At 36.9% G+C, this 14,945-nt stretch overlaps 2 protein-coding genes across 2 annotated transcripts in view; both read right to left on the bottom strand.

Annotated features, from left to right (window-relative positions):
• Window positions 1-262: 262 nt before the first annotated feature.
• Window positions 263-2,173, bottom strand: LOC144449224 (allatostatin-A receptor-like). Its single transcript, XM_078139734.1, has 2 exons — window positions 2,108-2,173; window positions 263-1,339 (listed from the first exon to the last, which is right to left on the bottom strand). Exons 1-2 carry the CDS (start codon window positions 2,171-2,173, stop codon window positions 263-265), a joined length of 1,143 nt encoding a protein of 380 aa, XP_077995860.1.
• Window positions 2,174-8,676: 6,503 nt separating this feature from the next.
• Window positions 8,677-14,945, bottom strand: part of LOC144449078 (ester hydrolase C11orf54 homolog) — an 11,744-nt gene continuing 5,475 nt past the window's right edge. Inside the window, exon 8 of the mRNA XM_078139501.1 lies at window positions 8,677-9,669. Coding sequence (XP_077995627.1) covers window positions 9,496-9,669 — 174 coding nt within the window. The 3' untranslated portion in view covers window positions 8,677-9,495. The remainder of the gene's footprint in view (window positions 9,670-14,945) is intronic.

Here is a 14,945-nt window from a genome sequence, read left to right as displayed (position 1 = left end):
AGGAATATAGTGTATGCCCCTCCCTCCCCTGGATTTGGGTGCAACAATATTTCATCTATCTGTGACCAGATTCACACCCATGATGTCACGTGACAGATGGATGGATCAAAGTTGTCTTTTTTGTCTGCTAAAAAATTTTCCACACCCTTTTTTTAACTCTGTTTGGTGCATGTGCACGGATATTTGATTGTCTGTAATCACGATGTGCAAGCTTTGCGTTTGTATACTGTGTCATCACTTGGTATGTATCTCTGACATTGTATTAAACCGCTACAACAACGGAAGGCGATGGAGGAGAGGGTGGCGGACATACCACTTGTCCATGTTGCTGGCCACTCTTACAGATCAGTTTCTTCAAACCATCACGGAATTGTTGATATTTCAGTGAGTACACCACAGGGTTGATGCAAACGTTACAGAAGGCCATTATGATGGTGACTTGGAACCAGACACTGTTGAGATCGATCAATGCACCCATGTTGTATCTGAAATACTCAATCTGATTCGGAGACCAGCAGATGATGTAGGAGATAAAGACGAGGAGAAGAGTCTTGATGACATTCCGCTTGGCTCTTCTTGTCTTGTCATAATTTGGCGCCGTGATAGAAGGTTGATTTGTGACATGTAGTTTAGCTTGGTTTCGTAGAACCATCAACATCCGTATGTAGGTAAAGGTCATCATCGACAAGGGGATGAGGTAGGAGACAAGGAACGCCATAACTCCAATCGCCTTCTGCGCTGTAATGTTTGGCCAGAAGGGGTAACAAGCACCATGAAAAGGTTTGTTGACGCCAGCCCAGTAGCTCAACCACAGATAGGGGACAATCCATACTATGCCAACTAGGATCTTCGCTTTGGTCTTTGTAAATTTGTTGTGGTGTAACACTGGATGCACGACTCCCATGTAGCGCTCGATAGTGAGGAACACCAGATTAAGCGTGGATGAGTTGAAACATCCCCACAGAGGAAAACTGGATACCCAAAACTTGCACAATACTACTCCACCGGGAGTATCTGGAACGACAATATCAGGAAAACAATTGAGAGCTGCAAGTAGGATGGAACCCACAAGATCAACACAGGATTGGTTCAAGATGAAGTAATTTGTCAGAGTGCGTAGTAGTTTCACTCTCGTGATCACCAAAATGACCATTAGATTTCCAACGATACCGAGGATGCTAATAATAGCAAATATTACTTTCAGAACCGTTTTACTGATATAAACACCATGTCCACTCTCGCCATCAGTCGAAGTATTAACACTTGTAAATGTAGCTAGTACGGGCGTAGAGTTGCCAAAAAGAGCCAAGTCGTCTGTTGCATTTGGGTCCATGATAATCTTTAAAAAAAAAGACAATCACAAATTTCATTAAAATTTATTTTGAAATCGAAAGGAAACAACTAGAAATAAATAAAAAAGATTAAAGCGGATGACAAATGCGTACGTGAAATATCATATTATATTTAAATCCTTGTTTCTAACTCAAAAACTTGTAGAACATGTTTACAGTGTTTGTTATTGTACGTACAATAAACTTCTTTACACATTTTAGCTTTTTGTAATTTATTGAGTTACAAACACGAATTCATAATAATATGTACGTTCATCATGGAAGCACTAAAGATCCATAACAAAAGTTCTCTTTTTCCACTTTTTGATTGAGAAACAGACATGCTTCGAACAAATCATTTGTCCTTCTCCAGTGTCTAAATTCAAAGACTAAATGAATCTGACCATGGAGGTAGGAATGACAGAATGATCCAAATTTGCCGGAGGTAGGTGTTGAGTAACCATAGATGTGAAAAGGTTTGTTTCAATATATGTAATTCAGATGTGAAAGTACCTGTCTACGTATATCTATGTATGTGTCTGCACCAATCTACAGTGGCATTATCACCGTGACAGAAGCGTAAGTGACAAGTACTTTCACGCATTGAAACAAACCTTTATAATGCTACTGTAGATTTGTGCTAGACACATAGATATACGTAAGTAACAAGTACTTTCACTCCTGAAATACATATATTGAAAAACAAACCTTTTCACAACTATGGTTACTTGTCTGTGATGGATCTATTAGTGGTCTGGAATGTCATATTTTCCTACATTGACATAAAGTGTCGGATTGTTAACTTTGATGTACACGGCCTCTAACAGTCTTCTTTTATCCATTTTTGTTCCCAGGTGATGATTTTGACTGATTTCGAAGTGCTTTCACATTTGAATTTATGAAGCAAACCTATTCAAACCTCCAGATAATTCAACACCTCCACATTATTCAACACCTCCAGCAAATTTGTATCACTCTATCAGATTCAGTTAAACCATGGAAGTATCACCGACTTCCATAGTTAGACACTGAAGAAGGCAATTGTGATTTGTTAGAAACATGGATAATGTTTCTCAATCTAGAGTGGAAAGAGAGAACTTGTATATGAAACACAGGGTTGGTCGATGCTGTTTTTTCAAGTCGGAAAACACAGTGGAGTTATTTTAAAATTACAAAATAAATATCCATTTTTCATCCATATGACCATTTTAAGTTTGAAGACGTGACAGGGTGAAAATATCATTTTGTTCTTACAGTTTTTGTAAATCTCTGTCGACGGCTGAGGACACACACACACACACACACACACACACACACACATGGGTGGGTGGGTTAATTAAAATCTTGATTTGTGGCCTCAGACGTTGCCATTAGAAACCGGCCAAAGTTCAAAACTACTAGTGGTGTGGGAATTTTACAAGCGCTTGAATCGTGTCCTAGCTGAGCATACTTTTCAACGGAATTACTCGTAATTAATGACTTTGTTGTTGTTGAAGGACATAAATTAACTTCTGGAGAAGCTAACCGAGGTGAAAAACTAGTCAATGATTCAAACTCACATAATGTGGATACAAAATGGTCACGCGACTTTGTTGAAAGTCACATTGACTCTTTTGAACGAAACTTAGAGTGAGATTAAAGGCGTGTATTGAGTTTCATATTATGAGGAATATATGGCTCTTTATAAGATCGCCAATCTGATTAAACATCTGATGTCGGAAACTGACGATATATTTCCCTTGTTTACCTTATGATTTCCTCTTCGTACGCATTGTCGTTTGTTTTTGGCGTTCTGAGAGTGGGTCGCCTTGTAGGAAAAGGTGACCACTCGCTGAACGAAAAACAATCAAAAGCAAACGAAAATACATATAATAAGAAAAGAAATGGGCTAAATGAAATGAAGCCATTTCCTAAAACATCACATTTTAATCAAACAGCGCGAAAAGTATTCTCTGATTTCCGAAAACTCGCGATTTTGAATTTGTTGACGCTAATTTGGGTGTACAAAACCAATTTCAATCATACCCTCATCCACATTTGCATTTTTTAAAGTTAATATGTTGTCTTAATTGGTTTTCAACTCGCTACATTGATGTATGAATCTTTCTGTCGCGAATTCTAATTTGTTACCTTTATCATGGGAAGAAAATACAAAATGTCAAAAACGAATAATTCACCAATATCAAACTAATTTTTATAAATATGTCATTTATGGTGAAATGTTTATGTTTCTAATTAATTAACAATGTACATGTGATGTATCACAATGAAAACTATCGACTCCCAGCAACATGGAAATCAAAATATACAATCGGACTACGCATTGTTTAAAAACAAATGCTATCGTAGTGAAAATATTTTATGAAGCTAACTTGCTTTCTTGAAAACATAATTTCAAATTATTTTATTTGTTTTCCTTTTTTCGCTTTGATCATGGCTACACTGGTGGCGTGGAGAACCCCGACCCCGGTAACATTTACCGGCTTTCACTGTATGGCGTCACTGTCAAGTTTTTACGTGATTTCAACTGCCTTCACCCATTATTACCTACTCAGTTATATCACTCGGAAATGTGTGTAGGGTGATCGTTTCTCTCAACACGAACGACATATCTTACAGTATTTTAGAAGTCTGATAGGGCTGAAAAACACGAACGACGTATCTTACAGTAGTTTAGCAGTACCGTAGTCTGCGGGGGGGGGGCAAGGGGGCAGCTGCCCCCCTGAGATTTTGGAAAAAAGAAAGAAAGAAAGCTACTTTTTGAATACAAAGCGATGCTATTAAAATCGTTATTTACGTGACGATTCCTGGCATGCGCGATTTAAATGGATAGTTCACAAAAGTGACTGTACACTGCTGACTCCTGGCTAATATGTCTCTTATATCGCTATTGTACCCTGGCTTAACTTTGAATAAAATGTGTCCAGCTAAAAATTGTAACTTTTTGCAGCAAATTAAAAATTCTTTGTGCGGGAAAGTACAAAAGAAGTGTGCACATGCACTGTGCATTTTCCGCGAGTAACAGTAGTCTTGAAAGTCTCCTTCATTTGAAGATAGCAAGTCGGAATTATAATTTCAGCGAGTGAAACTCAAAAAAAAAAGACGGAAAAAGTCGTTCAACATGAGGTCGCCTGCTGTGCTGCATGCAGTGACTCCGAAGATGCGCTCGATCTCATTTACATCTTGTTCCTTATATTAAAACTGATAAAACGGCTGATCTCTTTTTGGAATATTTAGTGGCCCTGAAAAACTATTAACTAGGTATGCACTTTAAGATCCACTATTTGAAGATCCACTTTCAATAATTGTGTTCGACGTTGTCTTTGGTTAAAATGTTGTTTGATATAATTATCTCATGGCACACTGACACTAGCGTTATTCCGCAATTCATTTTGAAGCGACAATTTGCTATGGAAAGAATGGCCTTGAATTTGTAAACAGAGCTGTACCTTCGACATCAAAATCCAAACTTCAATTTCCATTATAAAAAAATTATGATAATGACAAGGAGAATTCACTGAGTTTACCTTGGGTTCCGACATAAACGAGGCTATAACAGTTTTGGGAGTTGGGTAAAGAAAATGATTATTTTGTTGTGTTACTTATTTGAGAAAGCACCATAAATTTTTTTTATACATTGAATGTGACATCTTTTCGGCAACTACTTTGAAAGATACGACATAAGGCCAGAAAAATGAAAAAGCTGTTCAACCTATCCATATATTTTTTTCAGGTGATGGGCAATATATGCGGGCTTCGCATTTTTTTCTTCAAAATTAAGGATCATAGTTCTTTATTTTTTCTGAATAACAATATATATTTGAGTCTATTCCAAATTATATCATATCTTATACAGTGGTTTACTTGGCTCTGATGTTGCATACAAGCATGAATTGAGATTAAATATCCAATGTGCACTAAAAAGAATTGAACAAAAGTTTACGACCATTGGGCCATCAAAAGTCTGAAAGTCTTGAAATGTTTTGCTCTTTATTCGGGATTTTTTGTAACCAAATTAAACTTCAGGAGAAGTCATTTACTATGATTGTGCACAAGCGCATAATATCTTTCAGCTTTGCCACAACAAAATACACTTCCAAATAATATGTAATGCATAGCATAATTGTTTCAATTCTGGTATTTTATTATGTCTATGGTTTGATATTTTATGCCGTGGCCTCCTACACTGTCTTATTTTCATTTTTTTCACCTTTGGAGTTGTCTCCTTCCAATGCATCATTGTACCATATAATTTTATATCTCCACTGTAGTGTAGGTGACAGAATGGGTGGCTAAAATAATGCTTGAGTTTCAATTGGCGGGGCTTAACATTGTTTGAGAAGAGAGGGTGAGAGGAACTACACCATTTGTTTAACCATAAATTGTGTACATTTCCTAACTGTAGCTATGCAGAAAAATTGCATGAGATAGTATCAAAAAGATGACTGAATAAGTTCTATCTAAACTCGACCTGAAATATTTTGTTATCATATGGTTTGTTTTACAACATGTATCTTACAGTGGTTTAGAAGTACGGTTAAGTCTGATCGGGCTGAAAAAACACGAAGGACGTATCTTACAGTGGTTTAGAAGTCTGATAGGGCTGAACAACACAACGTATCTTACAGTGGTTTAGAAGTCTGATAGGGCTGAAAAACACGAACGACGTATCTTACAGTGGTTTAGAAGTCTGACAGGGCTGAAAAACACGAACGACGTATCTTACAGTGGTTTAGAAGTCCGATAGGGCTGAACAACACAACGTATCTTACAGTGGTTTAGAAGTCTGATAGGGCTGAACAACACAACGTATCTTACAGTGGTTTAGAAGTCTGACAGGGCTGAAAAACACGAAGGGCGTATCTTACAGTGGTTTAGAAGTCTGATAGGAAGTCTGATAGGGCTCGACAACACGAACGACGTATCTTACAGTGGTTTAGAAGTCTGATAGGGCTGAAAAACACGAACGACGTATCTTACAGTGGTTTAGAAGTCTGATAGGGCTGAACAACACAACGTATCTTACAGTGGTTTAGAAGTCTGATAGGGCTGAAAAACACGATCGACGTATCTTACAGTGGTTTAGAAGTCTGATAAGGCTGAAAAACACAAACGACGTATCTTACAGTGGTTTAGAAGTCTGATAAGCCTGAGAAACACGATCGACGTATCTTACAGTGGGTTAGAAGTCTGACAGGGCTGAAAAACACGAACGACGTATCTTACAGTGGTTTAGAAGTCTGATAAGGCTGAAAAACACGATCGACGTATCTTACAGTGGTTTAGAAGTCTGACAGGGCTGAAAAACACGAACGACGTATCTTACAGTGGTTTAGAAGTCTGATAAGGCTGAAAAACACGATCGACGTATCTTACAGTGGTTTAGAAGTCTGACAGGGCTGAAAAACTAGATCTTTATTATATTTCCACTAAAAGCATCAACTCTTTGCCAGGTCTCTAGATTGTCACTATTTAATTCTAACCAACAAGCACAGAGTATGGGAGCGACAATTATTGATTCCTTGCGAAGCTTCTAGATTTTCACTATATTTCGCTAAAATTCCTTGAAAAAGATACATGATCAAAAAGTAGTGTGGAGAGAATGTGTGAAATGGCATTTTAGTTTATGAATAGCCTGTATAACTTCATCTTCGATATATTTTGTATTTATATTCTTATAATAACACATAACATCAATCAATCAATTAATCAATCAATCAATCAATCACTCAATCAATCAATCAATCAATCAATCACATTTATATAGCGCTGATTTCCAGAGCAATGTTCTGTTCAGTAGCGCTGAATGGCTAAAGCACATGACATGCTTTGGTGAACAAATAAGTCTTCAGTTTTGTTTTGAAACAATCCAAAACAATTGGATGTCTAAAACAACTATACCGTATTAGTTCTACTTTTGGTGAAATTTAGTTTTATTATATACCGTCGCTGGAAAGTTACAAATATGTAGATTCTTTAGAATAGATTCGTCTGATTTTTTGCAAATTTTTATATTCGTTAGTTCTATTAGACGTCGAATTAAATCATGCATTTTTGATACGGTGGCACTGTATAGGACTGGAGTTGGAGTAAATCATGGTGAAATGTAAATTGTCGTAAATCTGTCTATTGTGAACATAATATTATACTTTACTGTACTATTATTTAGATTACTAAGACCCCCTTATCAATTAACATTACGGCCTTGTATGTATACATTTATGGTAAATCCATAAGTTTATCAACCATGTAATTCTGATCAATTTTTTCCGAATAAATAAATTTTAAATATATCGGAAAAATTCCTTCAAAATTCAGAGAATAAAGATAATCCCATTTCCCTAGCGTTCCTATAGAATGTTTGGAAAACTTACCTTGTGTTACATATAAGGATACGTGACTAGCTTAGATGTATACATGGATGTCCGTCTGACGAGAAATACCCCTCATGCACATAAAGCTGCTCTATATAAGAAATGGTCATTTCGATCTCGTCCTCCCTCGATGTTCCCATGGGTTTTACTTTTATATACTACATTTAATCATTGTCATGGTAACCCTTACATTTATAATGACGTAAAGCGAGATATCAACAAGATGATATGTTGATACCGGAAGGACTTATGAATGAAATGCTTTATCCAATAACAGTACACTGGGCACTGGATGACGTGCTTAATTAACACGTGCAACGGTCAAACAGTATGGATGACGTGCTTACTTAACACGTGCAACGGTCAGTGTAATTTTGACTGAAAGATTCCCCATTGTCGGCGCTATCCTTAGAAGAGTACACACAGTCAGCACAAACCCATAACGAATATTTTAATTATTCACAAGGCTGTGTATGGAGTCGGGAAATTACTTTTTTATTAATTAGAATACAATGCATATACAGAAACCCTAGTTATTATTACCATCCTATATAAAGCTATACTTTCATTGCCAATTCTCTCTTTCCCTTTCTCTGTTAATAAACACAGGTTTGAATGGACCCCTATTCAGATTTATATATGCTACTATTGTATTTGAAATATGTGATCGAAAATTGTATATATGCAAATATGATCTATATTATGAATTCCAACCTTGAAATTTTAAATTTTCAAAATTACGAAAAGTACAAAATGTACTATGAACCCAAAATGTTGAATGCAACGATCTTGTAAAAAAAGAAAAGCAAAAATGAACACTAATGGTACAATGTGATTTACAATTTTAGTTGTCATTTATTATAATTGTCTTGGGTCAGTTGTTTGTAATTCATGGAAAACAAAAAAAAATAACATGTTTGAGACATCTGTGATTTCAAATTTCTAATTTTCATACATTTTTGGGACCCATTGTGTCTTTTGTTGTTTGTTTTTAACATTTATTGTCATAAATGCCAAGTTTATCTGTTGAATAAAAATAACTATTAATTTGGTTGAATGACAATGTTCATATTAATATTAATACAAAGATTCCTCATACCATGAAAGTAATTAATATGCAAGTGGTCTTCAAAATTTCTCTGTCAAATATAGGTAAAGTTGAAATTTCACCTTATAAATGCCAGTAAATTTAAAATGTCGCCTTCACAATGCACATATTTTTTATTTTGACTTACTGGGTCATACAGGTATATTCTGCATTGGCCAGAGTTGACTTACTGGGTCATACAGGTATATTCTGCATTGGCTAGAGTTGACTTACTGGGTCATACAGGTATATTCTGCATTGGCTAGAGTTGACTTACTGGGTCATACAGGTATTTTCTGCATTGGCCAGAGTTGACTTACTGGGTCATACAGGTATTTTCTGTATTGGCCAGAGTTGACTTACTGAGTCATACAGGTATTTTCTGCATTGGCCAGAGTTGACTTACTGAGTCATACAGGTATTTTCTGCATTAGCCAGAGTTGACTTACTGGATCATACAGGTATATTCTGCATTGGATCATTTATCATGTGCAAATACCAGTAATTACCAGCAACATCCTAGGCTGTAATAATAGCAGGTATTTGTTCTCAAATCCTAACACCAAAATATCAAAATATGATACATCATTTCATTAATAAAACCTATCAAAGATGAAGCTTTAAAAACTATTTTATTCCTGATATATTTATTTTATTCCTAGCAGCTGAAGCTGTTTAAATTCAAAAACAACATGTGACATATTTAGTCTCTTCCAATAGTATGAGTGGTTTGAGGTGCATCTATTCTGTAGATATATTCAGCCGGCACAAAGTATCCCCTGTACTCCACTTCATCTGGTGTGACATCATAGTGGTAATGTCCACCATCGCCATGGTGACTAAAACAATGGGTGTGTTCAACTCGTAGATCTAAACCCTGTTGAAAAATACAGAATAATTAAAATCTTTTGAAATTGTTCAGGTTCATAAAAAGTGTAAGTAATTCTGAAGACAAACAAAGAAGTGCACCACCTGTATGTAATGTTTCACTTGTTCCGATCTTCAGGCTTTGGCAACTGTGCATTTCTTTGATTTACCACTAGGTGGCGCTGCACCAATATCAGTCCTCACACATTAAAGGGGCACAATAAGAGGTGAGACTGATTTTATCTTAGCTGAATTTCTTTTTGCTTAGGGACCCTGAAAAGTCATTTTCTACCAATATTTGTAAACAATAGACTCAGCCTTGTTTGGTCAAGTGTTACAGAGATAAAAAGCTCCTCATGTTGTTTGTTTCTCAGAATGCTTCATCTATACACAACAGTCCTCACTGGGTCATGTGATATGTGGACAAACTAGAGTTGACTTACTGGGTCATGTGATATGAATGTACTGAGTGAGACAAACTAGAATTGACTTACTAGGTCATGTGATATGAATGTACTGACTGAGACAAACTAGAGTTGACTTACTGGGTCATGTGATATGAATGTACTGAATGAGACAAACTAGAGTTGACTTACTGGGTCATGTGATATGAATGTACTGAGTGAGACAAACTAGAGTTGACTTACTGGGTCATGTGATATGAATGTACTGAGTGAGACAAACTAGAATTGACTTACTAGGTCATGTGATATGAATGTACTGACTGAGACAAACTAGAGTTGACTTACTGGGTCATGTGATATGAATGTACTGAATGAGACAAACTAGAGTTGACTTACTGGGTCATGTGATATGAATGTACTGAGTGAGACAAACTAGAGTTGACTTACTGGGTCATGTGATATGAATGTACTGAGTGAGACAAACTTGAGTTGACTTACTGGGTCATGTGATATGAATGTACTGAGTGAGACAAACTAGAGTTGACTTACTGGGTCATGTGATATGAATGTAATGAGTGAGACAAACTAGAGTTGACTGACTGGGTCATGTGATATGAATGTACTGAGTGAGACAAACTAGAGTTGACTTACTGGGTCATGTGATATGAATGTACTGAGTGAGACAAACTAGAGTTGACTTACTGGGTCATGTGATATGAATGTAATGAGTGAGTCAAACTAGAGTTGACTTACTGGGTCATGTGATATGAATGTACTGAGTGAGACAAACTAGAGTTGACTTACTGGGTCATGTGATATGAATGTACTGAGTGAGACAAACTAGAGTTGACTTACTGGGTCATGTGATATGAATGTACTGAGTGAGACCAACTAGAGTTGACTTACTGGGTCATGTGATATGAATGTAATGAGTGAGACAAACTAGAGTTGACTTACTGGGTCATGTGATATGAATGTACTGAGTGAGACAAACTAGAGTTGACTTACTGGGTCATGTGATATGAATGTACTGAGTGAGACAAACTAGAGTTGACTTACTGGGTCATGTGATATGAATGTACTGAGTGAGACAAACTAGAGTTGACTTACTGGGTCATGTGATATGAATGTACTGAGTGAGACAAACTAGAGTTGACTTACTGGGTCATGTGATATGAATGTACTGAGTGAGACAAACTTGAGTTGACTTACTGGGTCATGTGATATGAATGTACTGAGTGAGACCAACTAGAGTTGACTTACTGGGTCATGTGATATGAATGTACTGAATGAGACAAACTAGAGTTGACTTACTGGGTCATGTGATATGAATGTACTGAGTGAGACAAACTAGAGTTGACTTACTGGGTCATGTGATATGAATGTACTGAGTGAGACAAACTAGAGTTGACTTACTGGGTCATGTGATATAAATGTACTGAGTTGACTTACTGGGTCATGTGATATGAATGTACTGAGTTGACTTACTGGGTCATGTGATATGAATGTACTGAATGAGACAAACTAGAGTTGACTTACTGGGTCATGTGATATGAATGTACTGAATGAGACAAACTAGAGTTGACTTACTGGGTCATGTGATATGAATGTACTGACTGAGACAAACTAGAGTTGACTTACTGGGTCATGTGATATGAATGTACTGAATGAGACAAACTAGAGTTGACTTACTGGGTCATGTGATATGAATGTACTGAGTGAGACAAACTAGAGTTGACTTACTGGGTCATGTGATATGAATGTACTGAATGAGACAAACTAGAATTGACTTACTAGGTCATGTGATATGAATGTACTGACTGAGACAAACTAGAGTTGACTTACTGGGTCATGTGATATGAATGTACTGAATGAGACAAACTAGAGTTGACTTACTGGGTCATGTGATATGAATGTACTGAGTGAGACAAACTAGGGTTGACTTACTGGGTCATGTGATATGAATGTACTGAGTGAGACAAACTTGAGTTGACTTACTGGGTCATGTGATATGAATGTACTGAGTGAGACAAACTAGAGTTGACTTACTGGGTCATGTGATATGAATGTAATGAGTGAGACAAACTAGAGTTGACTGACTGGGTCATGTGATATGAATGTACTGAGTGAGACAAACTAGAGTTGACTTACTGGGTCATGTGATATGAATGTACTGAGTGAGACAAACTAGAGTTGACTTACTGGGTCATGTGATATGAATGTAATGAGTGAGTCAAACTAGAGTTGACTTACTGGGTCATGTGATATGAATGTACTGAGTGAGACCAACTAGAGTTGACTTACTGGGTCATGTGATATGAATGTACTGAGTGAGACAAACTAGAGTTGACTTACTGGGTCATGTGATATGAATGTACTGAGTGAGACCAACTAGAGTTGACTTACTGGGTCATGTGATATGAATGTAATGAGTGAGACAAACTAGAGTTGACTTACTGGGTCATGTGATATGAATGTACTGCGTGAGACAAACTAGAGTTGACTTACTGGGTCATGTGATATGAATGTACTGAGTGAGACAAACTAGAGTTGACTTACTGGGTCATGTGATATGAATGTACTGAGTGAGACAAACTAGAGTTGACTTACTGGGTCATGTGATATGAATGTACTGAGTGAGACAAACTAGAGTTGACTTACTGGGTCATGTGATATGAATGTACTGAGTGAGACAAACTTGAGTTGACTTACTGGGTCATGTGATATGAATGTACTGAGTGAGACCAACTAGAGTTGACTTACTGGGTCATGTGATATGAATGTACTGAATGAGACAAACTAGAGTTGACTTACTGGGTCATGTGATATGAATGTACTGAATGAGACAAACTAGAGTTGACTTACTGGGTCATGTGATATGAATGTACTGAGTGAGACAAACTAGAGTTGACTTACTGGGTCATGTGATATGAATGTACTGAGTTGACTTACTGGGTCATGTGATATGAATGTACTGAGTTGACTTACTGGGTCATGTGATATGAATGTACTGAATGAGACAAACTAGAGTTGACTTACTGGGTCATGTGATATGAATGTACTGAATGAGACAAACTAGAGTTGACTTACTGGGTCATGTGATATGAATGTACTGAATGAGACAAACTAGAGTTGACTTACTGGGTCATGTGATATGAATGTACTGAATGAGACAAACTAGAGTTGACTTACTGGGTCATGTGATATGAATGTACTGAGTGAGACAAACTAGAGTCGACTTACTGGGTCATGTGATATGAATGTACTGAGTGAGACAAACTAGAGTTGACTTACTGGGTCATGTGATATGAATGTACTGAATGAGACAAACTAGAATTGACTTACTAGGTCATGTGATATGAATGTACTGAGTGAGACAAACTAGAGTTGACTTACTGGGTCATGTGATATGAATGTACTGAATGAGACAAACTAGAATTGACTTACTAGGTCATGTGATATGAATGTACTGAGTGAGACAAACTAGAGTTGACTTACTGGGTCATGTGATATGAATGTACTGAATGAGACAAACTAGAGTTGACTTACTGGGTCATGTGATATGAATGTACTGAATGAGACAAACTAGAATTGACTTACTGGGTCATGTGATATGAATGTACTGAGACAAACTAGAGTTGACTTACTGGGTCATGTGATATGAATGTACTGAGTGAGACAAACTAGAGTTGACTTACTGGGTCATGTGATATGAATGTACTGAGTGAGACAAACTAGAGTTGACTTACTGGGTCATGTGATATGAATGTACTGAGTGAGACAAACTAGAGTTGACTTACTGGGTCATGTGATATGAATGTACTGAGTGAGACCAACTAGAGTTGACTTACTGGGTCATGTGATATGAATGTAATGAGTGAGACAAACTAGAGTTGACTTACTGGGTCATGTGATATGAATGTACTGAGTGAGACAAACTAGAGTTGACTTACTGGGTCATGTGATATGAATGTACTGAGTGAGACAAACTAGAGTTGACTTACTGGGTCATGTGATATGAATGTACTGAGTGAGACAAACTAGAGTTGACTTACTGGGTCATGTGATATGAATGTACTGAGTGAGACAAACTAGAGTTGACTTACTGGGTCATGTGATATGAATGTACTGAGTGAGACAAACTTGAGTTGACTTACTGGGTCATGTGATATGAATGTACTGAGTGAGACCAACTAGAGTTGACTTACTGGGTCATGTGATATGAATGTACTGAATGAGACAAACTAGAGTTGACTTACTGGGTCATGTGATATGAATGTACTGAATGAGACAAACTAGAGTTGACTTACTGGGTCATGTGATATGAATGTACTGAGTGAGACAAACTAGAGTTGACTTACTGGGTCATGTGATATGAATGTACTGAGTTGACTTACTGGGTCATGTGATATGAATGTACTGAGTTGACTTACTGGGTCATGTGATATGAATGTACTGAATGAGACAAACTAGAGTTGACTTACTGGGTCATGTGATATGAATGTACTGAATGAGACAAACTAGAGTTGACTTACTGGGTCATGTGATATGAATGTACTGAATGAGACAAACTAGAGTTGACTTACTGGGTCATGTGATATGAATGTACTGAATGAGACAAACTAGAGTTGACTTACTGGGTCATGTGATATGAATGTACTGAGTGAGACAAACTAGAGTCGACTTACTGGGTCATGTGATATGAATGTACTGAGTGAGACAAACTAGAGTTGACTTACTGGGTCATGTGATATGAATGTACTGAATGAGACAAACTAGAATTGACTTACTGGGTCATGTGATATGAATGTACTGAGTGAGACAAACTAGAGTTGACTTACTGGGTCATGTGATATGAATGTACTGAATGAGACAAACTAGA

This window comes from Glandiceps talaboti, chromosome 18, assembly GCF_964340395.1.
Source record: "Glandiceps talaboti chromosome 18, keGlaTala1.1, whole genome shotgun sequence".
Lineage (NCBI taxonomy): Eukaryota > Metazoa > Hemichordata > Enteropneusta > Spengelidae > Glandiceps > Glandiceps talaboti.
The sequence above is the reverse complement of the archived record's forward strand: the minus strand, read 5'-3'. Positions and strand labels throughout refer to the sequence as shown.